The sequence below is a fragment of the Suillus bovinus genome (assembly GCF_016758785.1).
Source record: "Suillus bovinus strain UH-Sbo-P2 chromosome Unknown EDB93scaffold_30, whole genome shotgun sequence".
NCBI classification, from domain to species: Eukaryota; Fungi; Basidiomycota; class Agaricomycetes; order Boletales; family Suillaceae; genus Suillus; species Suillus bovinus.
The window spans coordinates 247644-263139 of record NW_024542086.1 but is presented as its reverse complement, the minus strand read 5'-3'; the positions used below and the strand labels follow the sequence as shown (position 1 = coordinate 263139).

General features: G+C 47.4%; 7 protein-coding genes across 7 annotated transcripts; 4 read left to right on the top strand and 3 right to left on the bottom strand.

The window, feature by feature from the left end:
* Positions 1-216: 216 nt before the first annotated feature.
* EDB93DRAFT_1284701 (high-temperature-induced dauer-formation protein-domain-containing protein) lies at positions 217-4044 on the top strand (the record flags this gene model as incomplete). Its single annotated transcript, XM_041454488.1, has 14 exons — positions 217-330; positions 393-425; positions 479-536; positions 588-1125; positions 1174-1636; positions 1685-1808; positions 1855-1889; positions 1945-2035; positions 2090-2250; positions 2335-2504; positions 2554-3088; positions 3146-3165; positions 3213-3387; positions 3434-4044. The coding sequence occupies 14 exons, from the start codon at positions 217-219 to the stop codon at positions 3656-3658; spliced, it is 2742 nt and encodes a 913-aa protein (XP_041307457.1). The 3' UTR covers positions 3659-4044.
* Positions 4045-5372: 1328 nt separating this feature from the next.
* EDB93DRAFT_1250729 (DNA polymerase alpha/epsilon subunit B-domain-containing protein) lies at positions 5373-7208 on the bottom strand (the record flags this gene model as incomplete). The annotated part of the gene is made up of 6 exons (XM_041453051.1): positions 5373-6119; positions 6170-6395; positions 6451-6710; positions 6761-6882; positions 6937-7130; positions 7189-7208. 6 exons carry the CDS (start codon positions 7206-7208, stop codon positions 5373-5375), a joined length of 1569 nt encoding a protein of 522 aa, XP_041307456.1.
* Positions 7209-7813: 605 nt separating this feature from the next.
* On the top strand, positions 7814-8267 carry EDB93DRAFT_1104244 (uncharacterized protein; the record flags this gene model as incomplete). The annotated part of the gene is made up of 2 exons (XM_041447396.1): positions 7814-8002; positions 8067-8267. The coding sequence occupies 2 exons, from the start codon at positions 7814-7816 to the stop codon at positions 8265-8267; spliced, it is 390 nt and encodes a 129-aa protein (XP_041307455.1).
* Positions 8268-8489: 222 nt separating this feature from the next.
* Positions 8490-10517, top strand: EDB93DRAFT_1240747 (pyridoxal phosphate-dependent transferase; the record flags this gene model as incomplete). Its single annotated transcript, XM_041451794.1, has 9 exons — positions 8490-8504; positions 8557-8592; positions 8647-8834; positions 8882-8985; positions 9039-9488; positions 9541-9980; positions 10027-10224; positions 10279-10305; positions 10365-10517. The coding sequence occupies 9 exons, from the start codon at positions 8490-8492 to the stop codon at positions 10515-10517; spliced, it is 1611 nt and encodes a 536-aa protein (XP_041307454.1).
* Positions 10508-11009, bottom strand: EDB93DRAFT_1148202 (uncharacterized protein). Its single transcript, XM_041449558.1, has 2 exons — positions 10703-11009; positions 10508-10643 (listed from the first exon to the last, which is right to left on the bottom strand). Exon 1 carries the CDS (start codon positions 10970-10972, stop codon positions 10721-10723), a length of 252 nt encoding a protein of 83 aa, XP_041307453.1. The 5' UTR covers positions 10973-11009; the 3' UTR covers positions 10508-10643; positions 10703-10720.
* A 588-nt stretch (positions 11010-11597) lies between these two features.
* EDB93DRAFT_1284649 (OPT oligopeptide transporter protein-domain-containing protein) lies at positions 11598-15090 on the top strand (the record flags this gene model as incomplete). The annotated part of the gene is made up of 20 exons (XM_041454487.1): positions 11598-11679; positions 11740-11834; positions 11889-12092; positions 12143-12296; positions 12344-12366; positions 12425-12665; positions 12720-12879; positions 12934-13083; positions 13137-13288; positions 13341-13426; positions 13471-13585; positions 13640-13708; positions 13759-13818; positions 13876-13988; positions 14036-14106; positions 14156-14229; positions 14283-14369; positions 14424-14492; positions 14542-14610; positions 14667-15090. Coding segments are annotated over 20 exons (2103 nt in total), but the record flags the coding sequence as incomplete, so codon positions are not given.
* EDB93DRAFT_458011 (uncharacterized protein) lies at positions 14716-15400 on the bottom strand. The gene is made up of 3 exons (XM_041456445.1): positions 15258-15400; positions 15091-15203; positions 14716-15034 (listed from the first exon to the last, which is right to left on the bottom strand). Exons 1-3 carry the CDS (start codon positions 15286-15288, stop codon positions 14945-14947), a joined length of 234 nt encoding a protein of 77 aa, XP_041307451.1. The 5' UTR covers positions 15289-15400; the 3' UTR covers positions 14716-14944.
* Positions 15401-15496: the final 96 nt, after the last annotated feature.

Here is a 15496-nt window from a genome sequence, read left to right as displayed (position 1 = left end):
CATGGAAAGTAGTACACAGTGTTTTACTCCCGCAAGCACCTTTTAAAATATACAACAGCTGTGTAAACTCATTCATGCATCTGCGGAAGTTCGGAAGCATCCGATGTCAAGGCACCAACTTGGTTAGGACCCTGACACTGCGGGCACACTCAAGGCAGTTCTAAAGGGCTTTGACTTCGCACCTCCTGCATATCGTACTGACTACTTCCATACGACATGTTCGCTAAACTCCCACAGACGCTAACCGCACCTTTTGGACTATTGACCGACGAGGCGAAGCTGGCGTTTCGCAGTCGTCCCCAGGGAATATCTAAACTGTATACAACGAGGGTGAGCTTGTGACATCCGCTTTCATCTAGACGTTGACTATAATGACAAGTTCTCAACTGCAGCACATAGCCGAAACTGACAGCTACTGGGGCCAGGTCGGTGACACCTAGTTTGTTGTCCACATGTTCAATTGAATAGTATATCTCAGTACTTTACCCTCTTCGACACGCCCTCTGATGTATTCTCCCTCATATCAACTCATGACGGTATGTCACAGCATTTGGCTCTTAGTGCGGTTGGCTAATGAAACCCTCAAGTTCGTAGAGCTCTCCTTGACTCGCCAGAAAATGTAGCAACTCTCATCAGAGTTGTGACGTCTCGCCTCTTCAATCTTGTATCTGACCACACCTTCCCATCCGCACCACCAGCATCCGTGGCGTCGTACGCCACTTCCTTTATGAAGACATCGAGTGCAGAGCGTAATGCAACGAAGGAGGTCCTTAACAGTCTGCGAGTCCTGCAAAGGGTGCTGCCTGTTGTGTTTGAGGTTGAGGGGGAGTCCAACACATTCGAGCTCGAGGTGCTGTGGAAGAAGGTTGAAGTTGACGACGATGAAATTGTACCTGCAACCCCGGAACAGGCACCACAGTTCGTCATCGAAGATGATGACGACGGGAGTGAGAGTGGTCATCTTTCTAATGCGCAATCACAAATTCCTCAACCGAAACGGACCAAGACCTTACCTTCACTAGGAGAAAAGTTATTCACTTGCATCAACGATCTCCTGTTTTGTTGCGGTTTTAGCCTCCCAATGAAGATACAAGTGGATCATTACAAGATCAATTATGTTATATGGTATGCACCTTTGGTTCAAAATCAAATGCCTGACTTACAGTTACCTAGGGAGAAGGGCGTAGGCTCGACGACTGACTCTGGACCAAATCATGCATACGACTCCAATAAAACTGAGGTTTTACGCCTTCTCCTTGTCCTTTTGTCACGTCAGATATACATCCCACCTGCCGCTCTCTTCACGCATCCATCATTTTACACTCTGCATGTAGTTCGAAAAACGCCCCGACGCGATGTCTTGACATTACTTTGCTCCTTGCTAAACACCGTAATGAACTCCGCTACAACCAACAACATGACCATTGCCGGTGTAGCCGGCAAGGTCCCTTACAATCACTTAGTTTTCAAGGGCGAGGATTCCAGGACAGCACTTGTGGGCATGTGCCTGCAAGTTTTGTGTGTGTTATTGGATTTCCAGAGTGGTCCAGCCAGAGACATCGCTTCAGATTCTGGAGACGCTACTTCATCTCCGACTGCACAAACAAATGCCTTCCGCTATTTTTTGGCGAAATTGGTAAAATTGTCTTCTTGATCTGAGAATACTATTACTCATGGCGTATAGCATCGCACGCAGGACTTTGCTTTTATCTTGAGTGGCATCATTGCCATTCTAGAGCAGCAGCTAGCTATCTCAAACAATCTACTCCCTGGATCCAGAAAGTCGGTTCCTTATGTGCCTGAGACCAGTACGCATGTCTTTTATGTTTGCCCCACTTTCCTGATTCCGTACAGTCGTTTTGTTCTGGAAGATCGTCGAGCTCAACAAGGTAAGTAGGTCGTCTATCTGGTAGTGCCTATCTGACGTCTGATCCTTTCTCTAAGAAATTCCGCGCTTACCTGCTGGACTCGGATAAAACAGTTGACGTCCTTGCATATCTTCTATGCTATTCACTCGAGATCAAAGATAAGCCACGTACGTCTTCTGTAGTTATCAATCGAGCAGGTTTATATTTTCATGGATTTCTAGAGCAACACGGCCTTTGCAGAGCGCTCTCGTACATTATTCAGACGCTATCGGCTGAGCCCGCATTTGGCAACAAGCTTTCATCACAAATAAACATCCAGATACCGACAAAATGGGCATCTCAGGGGGCATCGCATGGGACTGCGGGAGATTTCATGATTAATGTGAGCGAACAAGTGACTTTTACATTCTTGGAAATTAATCTTTCGTATCATAGTCGATTTACTCCATCATTGCAACTACTTCAGGCACCCTCAATTCTATATCCGGCACTTATCATAGCGCTCGCAAATGCGGCTCCATATTTCAAAAACCTGTCTGTTGTTGCATCTAATCGTTTGCTTCAGCTCTTCACTTCGTTCTCGAACCCTCTATTCCTCTTATCCGACGAGAGCCACCCAAGACTTTCATTTCTTATGTACGTCATTTGTCATATGGGAGTAGCACGTCGCTTACTTATTCCCAAGGCTCGAGGTTTTCAACTCAGTAGTATTCCATCACCTTTCCGATAACCCGAATCTTCTGTATGCAATCATCACTGCACAAAAAACTTTCGAAGAACTAGGGACATTTACTCTTGCCCGCGGACTTCGGGAGATCCAGCGTGTACAACGGATCAAGGAAGAGCAAGCAAGCCAGGCAGAACGCGACCGAAAGAATGGCTCACAGCAGGACCGCGTGTCTGTAGAGAGTGCACATCAGGAGAAATTACGCCTCCTCAAGAACGAAAGTGACCCTGCCTTCACCATCGAGTCTACTTCGTTTTCTGGTGAGGACCTTGAAGCTGGCCTGGGTGGGCACGAGCAAACGGAGACCCGCCCACTCACGTCTCCACCTTCGGAGAATAGCCCAACAACAAGTACCAGTACTATAACAGCTGCGTCAGAAAAGGCGAGAGGCAAGATGAAGGCTCGGCGGTCGTTGTCGACGGACACAGTAAATGGAGATCGCATGGCTGCGGCTGGCGTTGGTAGGAATGGGTTTTTACCTACTCAAGAATGGGTGAGCCCCAGTTCGCATTAACAGAACGTCTTCTATCTCTAATTTCCATGAAATTAGGTTACGTCTTGGCAACAAGGGTAAGTACTTTCTCGCTGGCGTTCGAGTGTCTCCTAAATATTGGCAGACTACCCTTGGATACTGTGATGCTGGTTATATCGGAGCTCCTGCCAAAGATCCAGAATCTGCAGGCTGGCTGGCAGAAGGCTAACTCAGCCGGCGCTATCACTGACTTCTTGCAAAGCGTGACATTGACTGATGTTCTGCCTCCTGCACCAGTATTATATCCGAGACGCTTTGTGGTATGTTCTTCGCATGAATTATGGAAGATACTGACCCAACAATTAGTGGTCTGATGCATCAATTGTCTGGCTGACGTCGCTCATATGGGGAGGGGTTTATGTGCATGGAATGTCGCCTCTCGGCATATGGAATTCGACCAATGTACGGCTCTTTTTTGTGAAACACGCGCAACCGCAACAACAGCGGCAAATCACGGACACAATGTCAAGCGTCGTCGGAGGATTGTTCTCGCCCACCAGACAAAGACTCGAGCGTTCGTCCAATCAGTGATGTGTGTTTGTTGGTGTACTGTACTGTGAATATGACATGCTGTGCTATTCACGATAATGCTACGGAGGTTTTACCTCAAGGACGGCGTGTTTCTCTGTATAGATACAAAAAATAGGATTTTTAGTCGGCATTTCGTAATTTGCGACTCAAGTTTGAGTTTTAAGCATGTCACTGCTGACAGGAATTTGGGATCTCAGATAGTCATCGTTGCTTACATTGGCTCAGTACTGAGTACTGAGTACTTACCGAACGCTCAACAGCTTGGATGTACTTACATTACATGATAGAGCTACAAAGTAGAAAAATCAACGATGCGTTGCTTCGAGCCCGTAAAACTTTCACTCATCGTCATCACAGAAAATGATACCACAAAGATTGTTTGATTATTTTTTTCCCGAATTGACACAAAGAGTGCGTCATCAGAACGGGTGCATTAAAAACCCCAGTGGGGAAAAGCTACCGCCCTCAGCACTCTTGTGTATGAAGATTACATGGCAGAGAAATACAGGGAGGATAAGACAAGAAATTGAGGCTGGGGATCGTCCTGATAATCGCTGACTGCATGTCGCGCAGTGTAAGTTCCACCAAGCGGGGTCCAGAAGCTCGTCCAGGGTGTTCGACACGATCCAGAGGGGAGTGGGTGGCGCTTTTTTTTTTTACCGGGCTCCTCGAACCTCCACCGTAATGCAGCGATGCACGGCTTCGGCACCCGTGCGCACAGTGGTGCCAAGATTGCTGCTCTTGCAGCACCACCGGGCTCATGCGCGCTCGACGTTCGCGAGGGAACCTCGGTGTCGGCGCGCATGAGCGTTACGAGGATGGGCAGATCGGCCCAGAGCCTCGATGAGTATCTTGACGGACGTTCGGATTATAACGCGCATGAGTAAGTGGGTAGAAGTAAGCCTAAGACAGGGGAGAAGGGTGTGAGAGGGATGAGGTCGATCTGAGTTGGAGTAACGCACCTTATGTATGTGTGGTGATGGGTCCAAGCAAGGTCAAAGTGAAAAGCTGTGGCATGAACGCCACCCTAAAGATTCAAGCGGACATACCACACGCCCACAAGTCCAGAAAAGAACAATTCTTCGGAGGGCTGAGGTCACAATCCTGACATCGGAAATCATACGATCAATAGGAAGGCCCAGATAACATCAATGGTTTGCCCCATTATGTCGACCGAGTGGCACCCATTCCTTGGCAACCTGCGCCCACTACAACAAACAAATGCAGTTCAGCATAATAGCATTTGTCCACAAGCGACCATCCGATAAAAAATATAGGCGTTCCTCTGAGGTCGTTGGATCAATGATCAAAGAATGTCATCCCTTGACACACTTCGAGAAGGAAATGATAGGCGAAGCTGAATTGGGCCCCGGAACAAAGCCTTTTGGTTTTGTTCTGTTCTGTCATACTTGACGACGGCTTCTCCAGCAACAAATGGGGATGAAGAAAAGGTCAACCTTTGACAACCTTTGACAATCACAGCCGATGCATAGACTATTATCCACGTGGCCCTGAACACTATACCGAATCAATCCAAATTCCAAGGAATCAGAGGATGCTGATAGGCTTCAACCAGATGTTGGCGCAAGATTAAGCCGACAACTCCTCCCGCAAATTTCAGGGGAAAGAGGGGCCCGAGGAAAACCATGCAATCTCCAGCCTAAATTGCGATTTGTTGTTGTCCGGAAGAAGAAAAAAAATCAATAAAATTTTGTCAGCCTTCTGCCATAGCATCTCCATCATCTCCTAAAGGCTGCTGTTCTCCGCCACCCGCACTCAATCCTTCGACCCCAAAATCCACGCGCTGCACTTCCAAAGTCCGCAGATTAACGAGCACGAGAACGCCTGTCTGCGAGAAGCTAGGCACTAGAACAATTCTGCAACATCTTCCTGCCCTACTCGATCCATCTTCTGAACCCACTAGCTCTGTACCAAATTCGGGCATCCCGCCAACAAGGTAAATATCCGGAGTTTCCCGCAAAACAAAAGGGTCTCGGTCCCGATAAGGATGACACCATAGTGTGTCTGGAGCAGTTGGAGCAACGTGGCGCCATTTTAGGGTTGAAGCAACAATCGACACGAGGCTCGAGGGCGGGGTTGGAAGATATTTGTACATATCAAGAACAGGCTGACCTGATGTCACCAATAGGCTGCGAGTAACAGGCGGATAATTTGATTTAGAGGACGAAGTTCGCCCTTCGTTCGGTATCGATGACTCAGTTTCATCACATCTTACGCGAAGCCAGGCGGGATTTGATTCGCAGTGGAATGACTCGAAGGTTGCAACCCTTCCGAACATCGCACGGGGGAAAGGTTGCTGTGGAAGAATGGTTCCAGAAGGATCATCCTCTCCAGGCAATATGTGGACGGGAATTGCAGAAGTTAAATCGAGAAGATGAGCGGAAAGAGCAAGATTCGGATGAGGAGAGAAATTTGCCTGTGCTGACGCGCCGAATTTTCTCTGGTATGCACTTGGTCATTTGCCATTACACAGAAGGGACCTTAACTTACTGGTCTCTTCTCGTCTTCACCCTCCTCAGTGTATTCTTCAAGCGACAACGAATTTCCGGCGATGACCAGCCGTGTTATTTGTGATGCCAATTGTTGGTCCTCAGGTCCACCTGCTTCTCCTGTGAGGTACTCCACAAGCATTTGGATTTGCGCATCCGCAGGTGAGGGCGACCCAATGGATAGTCCCGAAATAACGGCCACATATTCATCTCGCGTAGATGAAGAGCTAAGTCATAAGACGTCTTGCCCTCAGTTGTAGATCTGGAAAGCAGTGAACTCACCCCACATCCACATCCATGGCGTCTGAGCTAAAAATTTCTTCCTCTGCAAACGTTGCAAGCCCTGCAGTGCACATATCTACTACTTCGAAATCTCCTGTGGCCGTTTCCATGCCCAGAGCGGCGGTGATGACGCCTGTGACTAGGCGTTCCTCACTGACACGGTCACCGACTAATCTAATTCGACCCGACTCATCCTCCAACATAACGCTGTCTTCATCGCAGTAAAATTTCTCGCGTGGGGGTGGAGCCGGGATGGAATGCTTTACACATATCAACTGATAATAGCCAGTTATGTGTATGAGTTACTCACATCTCGGCCAATGTCTTCCAGGACATTCGGCTTGAGTGGCATATCCATGTAGACTGTACCTATTACCCAACATAGTTGAGATTTAACAACATCAAGGACGCGCGCTACATAGAGCGGTTCGCCTAATTGTACCTTCTGTGAGCACTCGAAAAGAAAGGAGGGTTCCTGTCACGTACTTTGTAGTCCAGCCCATCTAGCTTTTGCCCGCTTCTCCACTGCATTTCTCAGCATTGTCAGACGTGTAAAGTATATGTTTGCATATTGGTGCTTGTAAGACCTGTTCTTTGGGTCTATCAAGAAAGAGGGCGTTGTCTTAGTTGGAGGAACGACGGTGCTTGTCGGTCGAACAAGCGGACATGATGGAATTGGTCTGTGTGCGGATAAATGAGACCTCTAATGGTCCATGTATATAGAAGAATGTTACTTACATCGAATCAAGCGTTGCCATGTTGAATGCTCAGATTCTAGGCGCGGTCAGACTCTGGACGTGCCAGTGGGCGCGACTGTCAGACGCGTTTATTGGATTTGGTCGTGTTTGTAAGCGATTATTAATTCCCGGAGTAAGTATCCTGCACGAAATTGTCGTTCGTGAGCCTATCTGCAAACCCCCAACAGTCGACAACGACAGGGCCAGCTACAAATTTAAACTTTCAGCGCTCCTCTCCAGTGCTGCAAGCTCTGCTTCTGCAGCCATCTCACAGGTTCTCCTCGCATTTTCCTCCCAATAGGATTCCGACCGTGGAGAGGAGAGCGGGATCGTGTTTGCTGATGATGGGCGTAAAGGCAAGCCAGACTCAAGCAATGATGTCTCAAGGATGAGCCTATCACCTCATCCAATAAGTTTGGTGCACAGCGGTGCGTCTCCTTCCGATGTTTTTTCAAACATTTCTACAACAAAAGGTTCATATGCTATTTATACCATCCAATGCATATGGCCAAAAGCCCAAGACCCCTATGGGTGCTCCTGTCATTCCTTTGGCGCCGAATCATGACTGGCAGGAGGCAGCACAGAAACGCCGTGCAGGGACATGGTTCATCCCTCACTGAGCACAGATGCAGACGCGAGTGTCGGAGGAGTGGGAACGCGCAACACCATCAACTCTGGCCTTCAAGTTACCCGGCATGCAGTTCAGCAACAAAGAAGTCAAATTTGACGCAAGCACGGCATCTGCTGACGGAGAGAGAACTACGACGGTAGAAGAGCATGCTATTGTAGAAGAGATAGAAGACAACCAGCCCTTCGTGCGCTACTAGTTGGGGATATGGACTCAATGTCACAGATCAATTATATTCCTGTTCCTCCCAGCGAAACCGACGCCCTCCAGATGTTTCAACCATCGATGACTATGTGTGCATGCTCATCACTGCATTTAGGACTGCTGTGCTCCGCAACATGGGTTGGGTAGATAGCAGGGCTGAGCGAAAGGACCGATATATCGCCATGTTGTGTCACTACGGTAACTGCGATCGGCGCAGAGACGGGGACAGCAAACGAGAGCAAGATTAATCATGGTATCTATCTTACGGTCACCAGGAACACTAGTAAATTTAGGATACGTTGAATCTGGTCCGCTCCCCAAACGCTCCAAAGAACGCATGTGACTGGAGTCGGAGTCCGAATCGCCACCACCTGGCTAATATGAGTACTTGGACCGACGTCATGCGGCCACATGTCCCGGGGGACTATATAAGATCATCGCATGAGCGCCCATCTCTAGCTATCTCCTCAATGGCTCTCTCAAAGGTGAGTCTCTATTGTCCAGACTCGTGGAATATTTCACTTTAGTTCCATATAGCACATTAACCCGAACAGACTCATCCGCGAGTCCAAGGTCAGGGGTTTGGGACCAAATTCTATCATATTCGGGCTGACAGTGTGTTCGCAGGATAAAAAGTACAACCATCATCATTTGATCAGTACTAAGGAATCCCATTCTGCATCTCACCCGTATGGAGCGCGGTACGGAATTACATCTACACCCAAGTTTCATATCCCTTCCAAGGGCACCCCAGCGCAGATCGCTTATCAGCTGATCCATGATGAACTCTCCCTCGATGGATCTCCCTGTCTCAAGTGAGTCTTGTGAAGTTCGTATCATTGTTGTCTTCTCACTTTCCCAGTCTTGCGTCCTTTGTAAACACCTGGATGCCAGAGCCCGCGGACAAGTTGATGTTAGAAAATATGTCCAAAAACTTAATTGATCAGGATGAGTATCCTATGACGCGTATGTCAAATATAGTAACCCACCTAGTAATCACCACTTATGATCATTTGCAGAGGAAATCCATACCCGTTGTGTCTCGATCCTTGCTGATCTTTGGCATGCACCTTCGACACATCAGGCAATTGGGACTGCCACTACTGGTTCATCGGAAGCTATACAATTGGGTGGTCTTGCCATGAAGCGACTCTGGCAAGAGCGTCGCAAGGCTCAGGGCAAGTCTATCCACGAACCTGGCCCCAACATCGTCATGGGTGCGAATGCCCAGGTCGCTCTTGAAAAATTTGCACGTTACTTCGAGGTTGAATGCCGCCTCGTACCGGTCAGTGTCGAGAGCAAATATAGACTCGACCCTAAGAAAGCTATGGAATATGTTGACGAAAATACCATTGGCGTTTACGTGATCCTCGGTAGTACTTACACCGGTCACTACGAGCCAGTAAAGGAGATGTCTGACCTCCTCGACGAATATGAGCAGAAGACTGGAATCAGCGTCCCCATTCACGGTGAGATATTTTTGTATTCTGTTCCCTTCATATCCACCGACTCCCTGTTCAGTCGATGGAGCTTCGGGTGCCTTCGTCGCGCCCTTTGCGCATCCAAAGCTACTTTGGGACTTCAAGCTTCCGCGGGTTGTCTCTATCAACACCTCGGGTCACAAGTTTGGTCTGGCTTATGTAGGTATCGGCTGGGTGGTATGGCGGTCCAAGGAGTACCTCCCGAAGGACCTCATTTTTGAGTTGCATTACCTTGGTTCAATCGAGTACTCATTCTCACTCAATTTCTCCCGTCCTGCCGCACCCATCATCGCTCAATACTTCAACTTTGTTCATCTCGGGTTCGAGGGATACCGCGCGGTAGCCAAGGATGACCTCAAGAATGCAAGGCTTTTGAGTCGTGCTCTCGAGAAGTCTGGCTGGTACACAGTTATCAGCGATATACACCGACCAAAAGCCGAAGATATCAATACCCAGGATTTCGACGAAGAAAATCCGGAGGTCAGCATTCTATCGCTGGGTAGCAATGCCTTCTGACGTTCCGCAGAACTATGAAGACGGTCTTCCGGTTGTGGCATTCAGGTTCTCCGACAGCTTCCAAGAGTCATACCCTGAAATCCAACAGAAATGGATTCAAATTCTCCTGCGAACTAAAGGGTGGATTGTCCCTAACTACGAACTTGCCCCTGACTTGGAACAGGTTGAAATCCTCCGGGTCGTCATCAGGGAGCACGCGACTGAATCGGTAAGCATTCTTCTTCCAGATTTCTTGTTGGGTTTTATTGAGGTCATCATATAGCTGGTGGACCGCCTGTTAGAAGATATCGTGAGCGATGTTGAATGTTTTGGTTAGTGCAAGAGCTGACATGAATAATGATTGTTTAGATCGAGGTCACCGAAGACCTCATCAAGGAAGAGTCCCCGACAAATACCCTCACCTTACTTGGGAAACACAGCCATAAACGCCCTAACAGTGCTGGTAAGATGGACGAAGGCTCTGCGTCCGAGTACTCTGGGACGTACTCCAAGCAGTGTTAGAGATGGGTGAGGTGAGAGAGCGTGAAAACATACGTTCTAGGTGTATTTGTACAAAAGCTTTGGAGCTTAGGTTCATTCAGATATATGATTTTGTAGGAAGAGGAGTCGTCGACACCCGAATGAGAGGTTAGCCTGTTGGTCTACGAGTTCGGCTGTACCTACTGATGAAGTAGAACGTTAAGTAGACAGGTGCCACTGACAATTCAAGTTACAGATAGGTATGAAGTTAATTTCAGCTGACCCATGTTGCGATCCTTGATCGACATGTGCATGTCTACTGATTTGTAATAGACAAAAACGAAAACCTCTGGAGTCAAGGCATTCCACCCAGCGGTAGTTATCATGGTCAAAAAAACGGCTGTGTCTGCACCATGTGTAGATATTAGATCTGAGGTTGTGATAAGATATAATAGAATCCAATGGCGCGTGGAAGGTACCTGGTACAACGCATGCATGGAAATCGTGAGACCGTGCGCAGTGCAATTGGGCCACCGCCACAGCTGTAGCGCGTATGGCAAATGACCACGTAGTCACGGTGAAATTTCAATGCATATTGAACGTTTTGCCACCACTTCATAGTTTAGCAAGGAAAATACTAGTAGGTGTTATTGCCCCTTCAAGACGCTTTTACGACCTAATACCCAGCGCCAGGTCATAGATTCATGAGATCCGTGGTGGCATGGTTCCGGGTATTAGTAGAACGCATCCCCCTGGCATAAATCTGACTCTGCTCTTATCTTCGGGAGTCTACGTTTCTCAAGCAGAGTTACCATATCCGAGTATCGTATCATCTCTTTTCATCCGAGAGACTCGAACATGTATTTAAGGAATCGACATCGAAAGTCGATCTGCCTATACATTCTCTGTGCGAGTTATGGCCCATTCTCATCTTACGGAGTCATCGGAGGTGCTTGAGCACCAGGAGAAAGACTTGAAGGGCTTCAGTATCCATAGCACAGAGAGTATAGAAGCTCCCTCTCAAGAGTCTGGGCAAATCGTCCGCGGGGCAGGAGACATCGCCAAGTTGGTAGGTCTAACAACAGGTTACAGGAGTGTGTCAATATGTTGAATTTGCTCCAGATCATATCAGATGAGGATAATCCTGAGCTCCCCGTACTGACCTTTCGATTCTGGGTCCTTGGTATTGGGCTAGCGACTTTTGGTGAGTTAGAATGAAGCCTACTCTCGATGTCGACGCAAATTGATGTTCAATCTGTCTCAGGATCTGTCCTATCCGAGATTTATTTTTGGAAGCCCCAGAATGCTGTAGTTTCGGCCTTATTTCAGCTGATTATATCTTACATTCTGGGTAATGCGGTGAGTTTCTGCAGTTCGCTTCACTGTGTTTCAATTGATCCTGAGGGTACGAAGATGCATTATGCTATGCCCTCGACAGGGATTTGGCGCCACCTCAATCCCGGGCCGTTCAACATTAAAGAGCACACATGCATTACCATGATGGCGTCCACTGCGTCCACTACGGCCACTTCTATTGGTATAATAGCAACACTTGATTTATTTTACGGCATAACTTTGAATCCTGGAGCCGCGATCTTTCAAACGTTCGCATCGCAGGTGCTACCAACAGCTTGCCAAGTCTGATACCAATTGACCCCATGATTCAGTTGATTGGATATGGTTTTGCAGGGCTTCTAAGAACCCTCCTCGTATGGCCAACTTACGCACTGTTTCCAAGTCAACTTCCATCAATTTCTCTCCTGCAATCTATGCACTTTAGTGGTTTACTCAACCGCAAGAAGATGAAATACTTTTGGATTGGTGATTATTTTCAACTAGAACTTCATGAATGCTGAAGACTTCCTCAGTCTTCTGGGCCATCTTTTGTTGGGTCAGTGAAGCAACATAGCGTGAGATCATCTTCGCTGTTCTCATGTTACCACCCACAGGAAATTATTCCTACTTGGATGTTCCCCCTTCTAACGGCGTTCTCTGTCATTTGCTTGGCTGATAATGGTCGCTCGGCTGTTATTCGCAATATCTTTGGTGGGGGAGGGTCCAACGAAGGTCTTGGTCTGCTGTCATTCAGCTTCGACTGGACCTTGATCACACAAGCGTATCCTTTATATTGGCCCCTGCAGACCCAAGTCTCTTCTTGGATCGGGCTAGCATTTGGTTATGCTCTGATGGGTGTGTCACTCCATATCATTGCCTTGTTGACACCATTTATCGATTCATTGTCAGGCGGATGCTATTATGCGGACGTGTTTCAGGGGTATTCGAGAGGCTTACCATTCATGTCAACTGCACTATTTTCTGGTAATGGCTCATCGTATGACCAATCCGCGATACTTGGCCCCGACAACACACTCGACCCGGAAAAGTATGCTGAAGTTGGACCTCCGTGCGTACATATACAGACATGAGTAATCTTTTTTGCACCGACAATAATTTTCAGATTCATGACAACAACTTACGCAGTCTCGTTGCTCATGAGCTATGCAGCTATAGGAGCAGCGTTTTCCCACATATTTTTGTGGCACTGGGCAGAGCTATGGGAAGCTTTCAAAGGCTTCAACTTCCTGAAGTCAGGGCAAGATTTTGACGAGTAAATTATGCCTTTTCCTTCACTTTCGGACTTTCTTCAACGTTGCATTCCAGTGCTCACTTTCAGCAAATGAAAGTGTATAAAGAGGTTCCACAATGGTGGTATGGTTCTGTTTTCATCGTGTCGTTGGGCCTAGCGATTGGTATGGCGTACGTTGACATCAACACCCTGCCATGGTGGTCTGTCATCGTTTTTACTGTCATTGGTGAGTTTATGACTTTGAGATGTTTGATTTCACCTCACGTTCTCTTGCGTAGCATTCATTGTCGCCGTCATTCTTGGTTTCATATTTGCTGTGACAGGATTCCAGATCCCCACTGGAGGTTTTGTGCAAGTTATTGCTGTCGGTGGTTTTTCTGCATTAGTGGTGGCGGTTAACATTGACAGGTTATGTTTAGGCATATGTTCCACCCTCAGCAACCAGTTCAGAACATGTATGCAAAGTTGTACGGTTACAGCACTGGTTATCAGACACTTGCCATGCTCTCTGATTTGAAACTAGGTGCTGTCTTTCACTTCGATGATTTGACTCGAGATCTAACGTTTACCTTCGAAGGACAATATGCAAAGGTACCACCTAGAGCTACTTTTGTTGCGCAAATCAGCGGCACGATTCTTGGGGCCAGTAAGTCACTTAAATTCTACGAGGCTTACCTCGCTAAATGTTGAGTTGAGTTTTCAATTATGTCCTGTATAAGTCTATCGTAGACGCGCACAGAGCTGATTTGATAAACCGTGCGTTATATCATATGTACACAGTCTCTATTCGAACTCAAGCGAGACTGATTATAGCGATTGGAACGCGTATATGGTCAGGGTGGAACTCACAGGAAATCAACTCGGCAGCAATTACATGGGGCGCTCTGAGTGCGGAGCTATACGCCCCAGGTAAAACCTACTTTCAGGTGAGCGAGCAGATTGTTGCAAACGCAGATTGACAAACTTTTTCTAGCTTCCTCTCGGACTTCTATACGGGTTCCTCGCTCCTTTCTTGCTCTATGCCATGCATTGCATATTCCCAAGGTATTAATTTGCAGTATTACTCGTAGAAATCTGATACTTAGAACGACAGACAACGGATCTGGTCTTACCTCAACATGCCAATTATATTTACGTATCTGGGTTGGCTTCCATACTCGGTCAATGGTACGTTGACAAATCGCACGATATTCAATAGTATGTACTGATAATCAATACAGGGATGTGGTGGCCAGGGTTCATCATCGGGTTGTATACGCAATGGTGGGTCAGGACCAGGAAGCCAAGATGGTACATTAAATACAACTGTGCGTAATCTGGACAGAGATATTATGCCGAACCAACTAGGGATAACCATGTAGATCTGACCTCCGCCGCTCTGGATGGAGGTTCGTCCATCATTTACTTCATCCTTAATTTTGCGGTGTTCGGTGAGTTCTCTGTTTGCAAGCAAGGTCCTTTGTACTTACTCTATTCCAGGGGCAAGCGGAAATGCCATAAGCTTCCCTACGTGGTGGGGAAACCCAAATCCGAGTGTTATTAGTGTCGGTGAGTTCATGGCTGGATCATTCTTTGTCGAGATAGTTCTCATTTCCCAAAACCAGATCATTGCATGGCCACTAGCTTTTCGTGACGTGGTGAAGTGATCGGCCTCCTTGCCCTAACGAAGTATATCTGATAGCTTTGTTGAAATGCAAGATGTTCATATATCTGAGATTTCTCAACCATGAGGATGTTATGAGATTTGCAACCATCCGTTTCCGCTGTAGGTGGGAGATACTTAAACCAATCGGGCCAAGCTTCTTGTGAGACGATTTTGACGACATCAGAAAATATCATGTGTACGTGAGAGGTGTGGTGGACAGGGACCACTCGAATTTAATCATTCCTGATGAAGTTCCTTCCAAGCCTGTTCAGTTTTAGAACGTTTCTCTTTGGCCTGGGCGCGGTTCCGAGTCGAGCGCTCGACACGCTAAGTCAAGAAAATGTTAGCGCTCGGCAGGGCGTACTAAAAGGCAGACCACTAACTTCTTTGCGAAGGCACTTGTTAAGGCTATCCTTTTCTTGATTGCAGCCACCGGTCAGTCGTGCCCAGCTATTGATGTGACACGCATCCAGTGCCTGGATGAATTCCCTGCAGACTGTGATGGCTAGGTTAGAATAGGAAAGGATATGACAAAGGCCGTGCGCCGCACCTATTCGTTTATCAGACAACTGCGGGTGCATCTGAGAAATGCTGCATGAAAAGTGTTACAAGGCTATACGGCACCAACTGACAGTGGGATCCAAGGGAGTTGTCGACAACCAGTGTTAACAAGTTAACGATACACGCACAGACCAAGATGAGAAGAGAGTTCCGGTCAAGCTCCGGGTTGTGTGTTTTCCGTCCTGTCCGAGAGAGTTAACGCGAGAATCGACGTGTGAAATGGTTCCA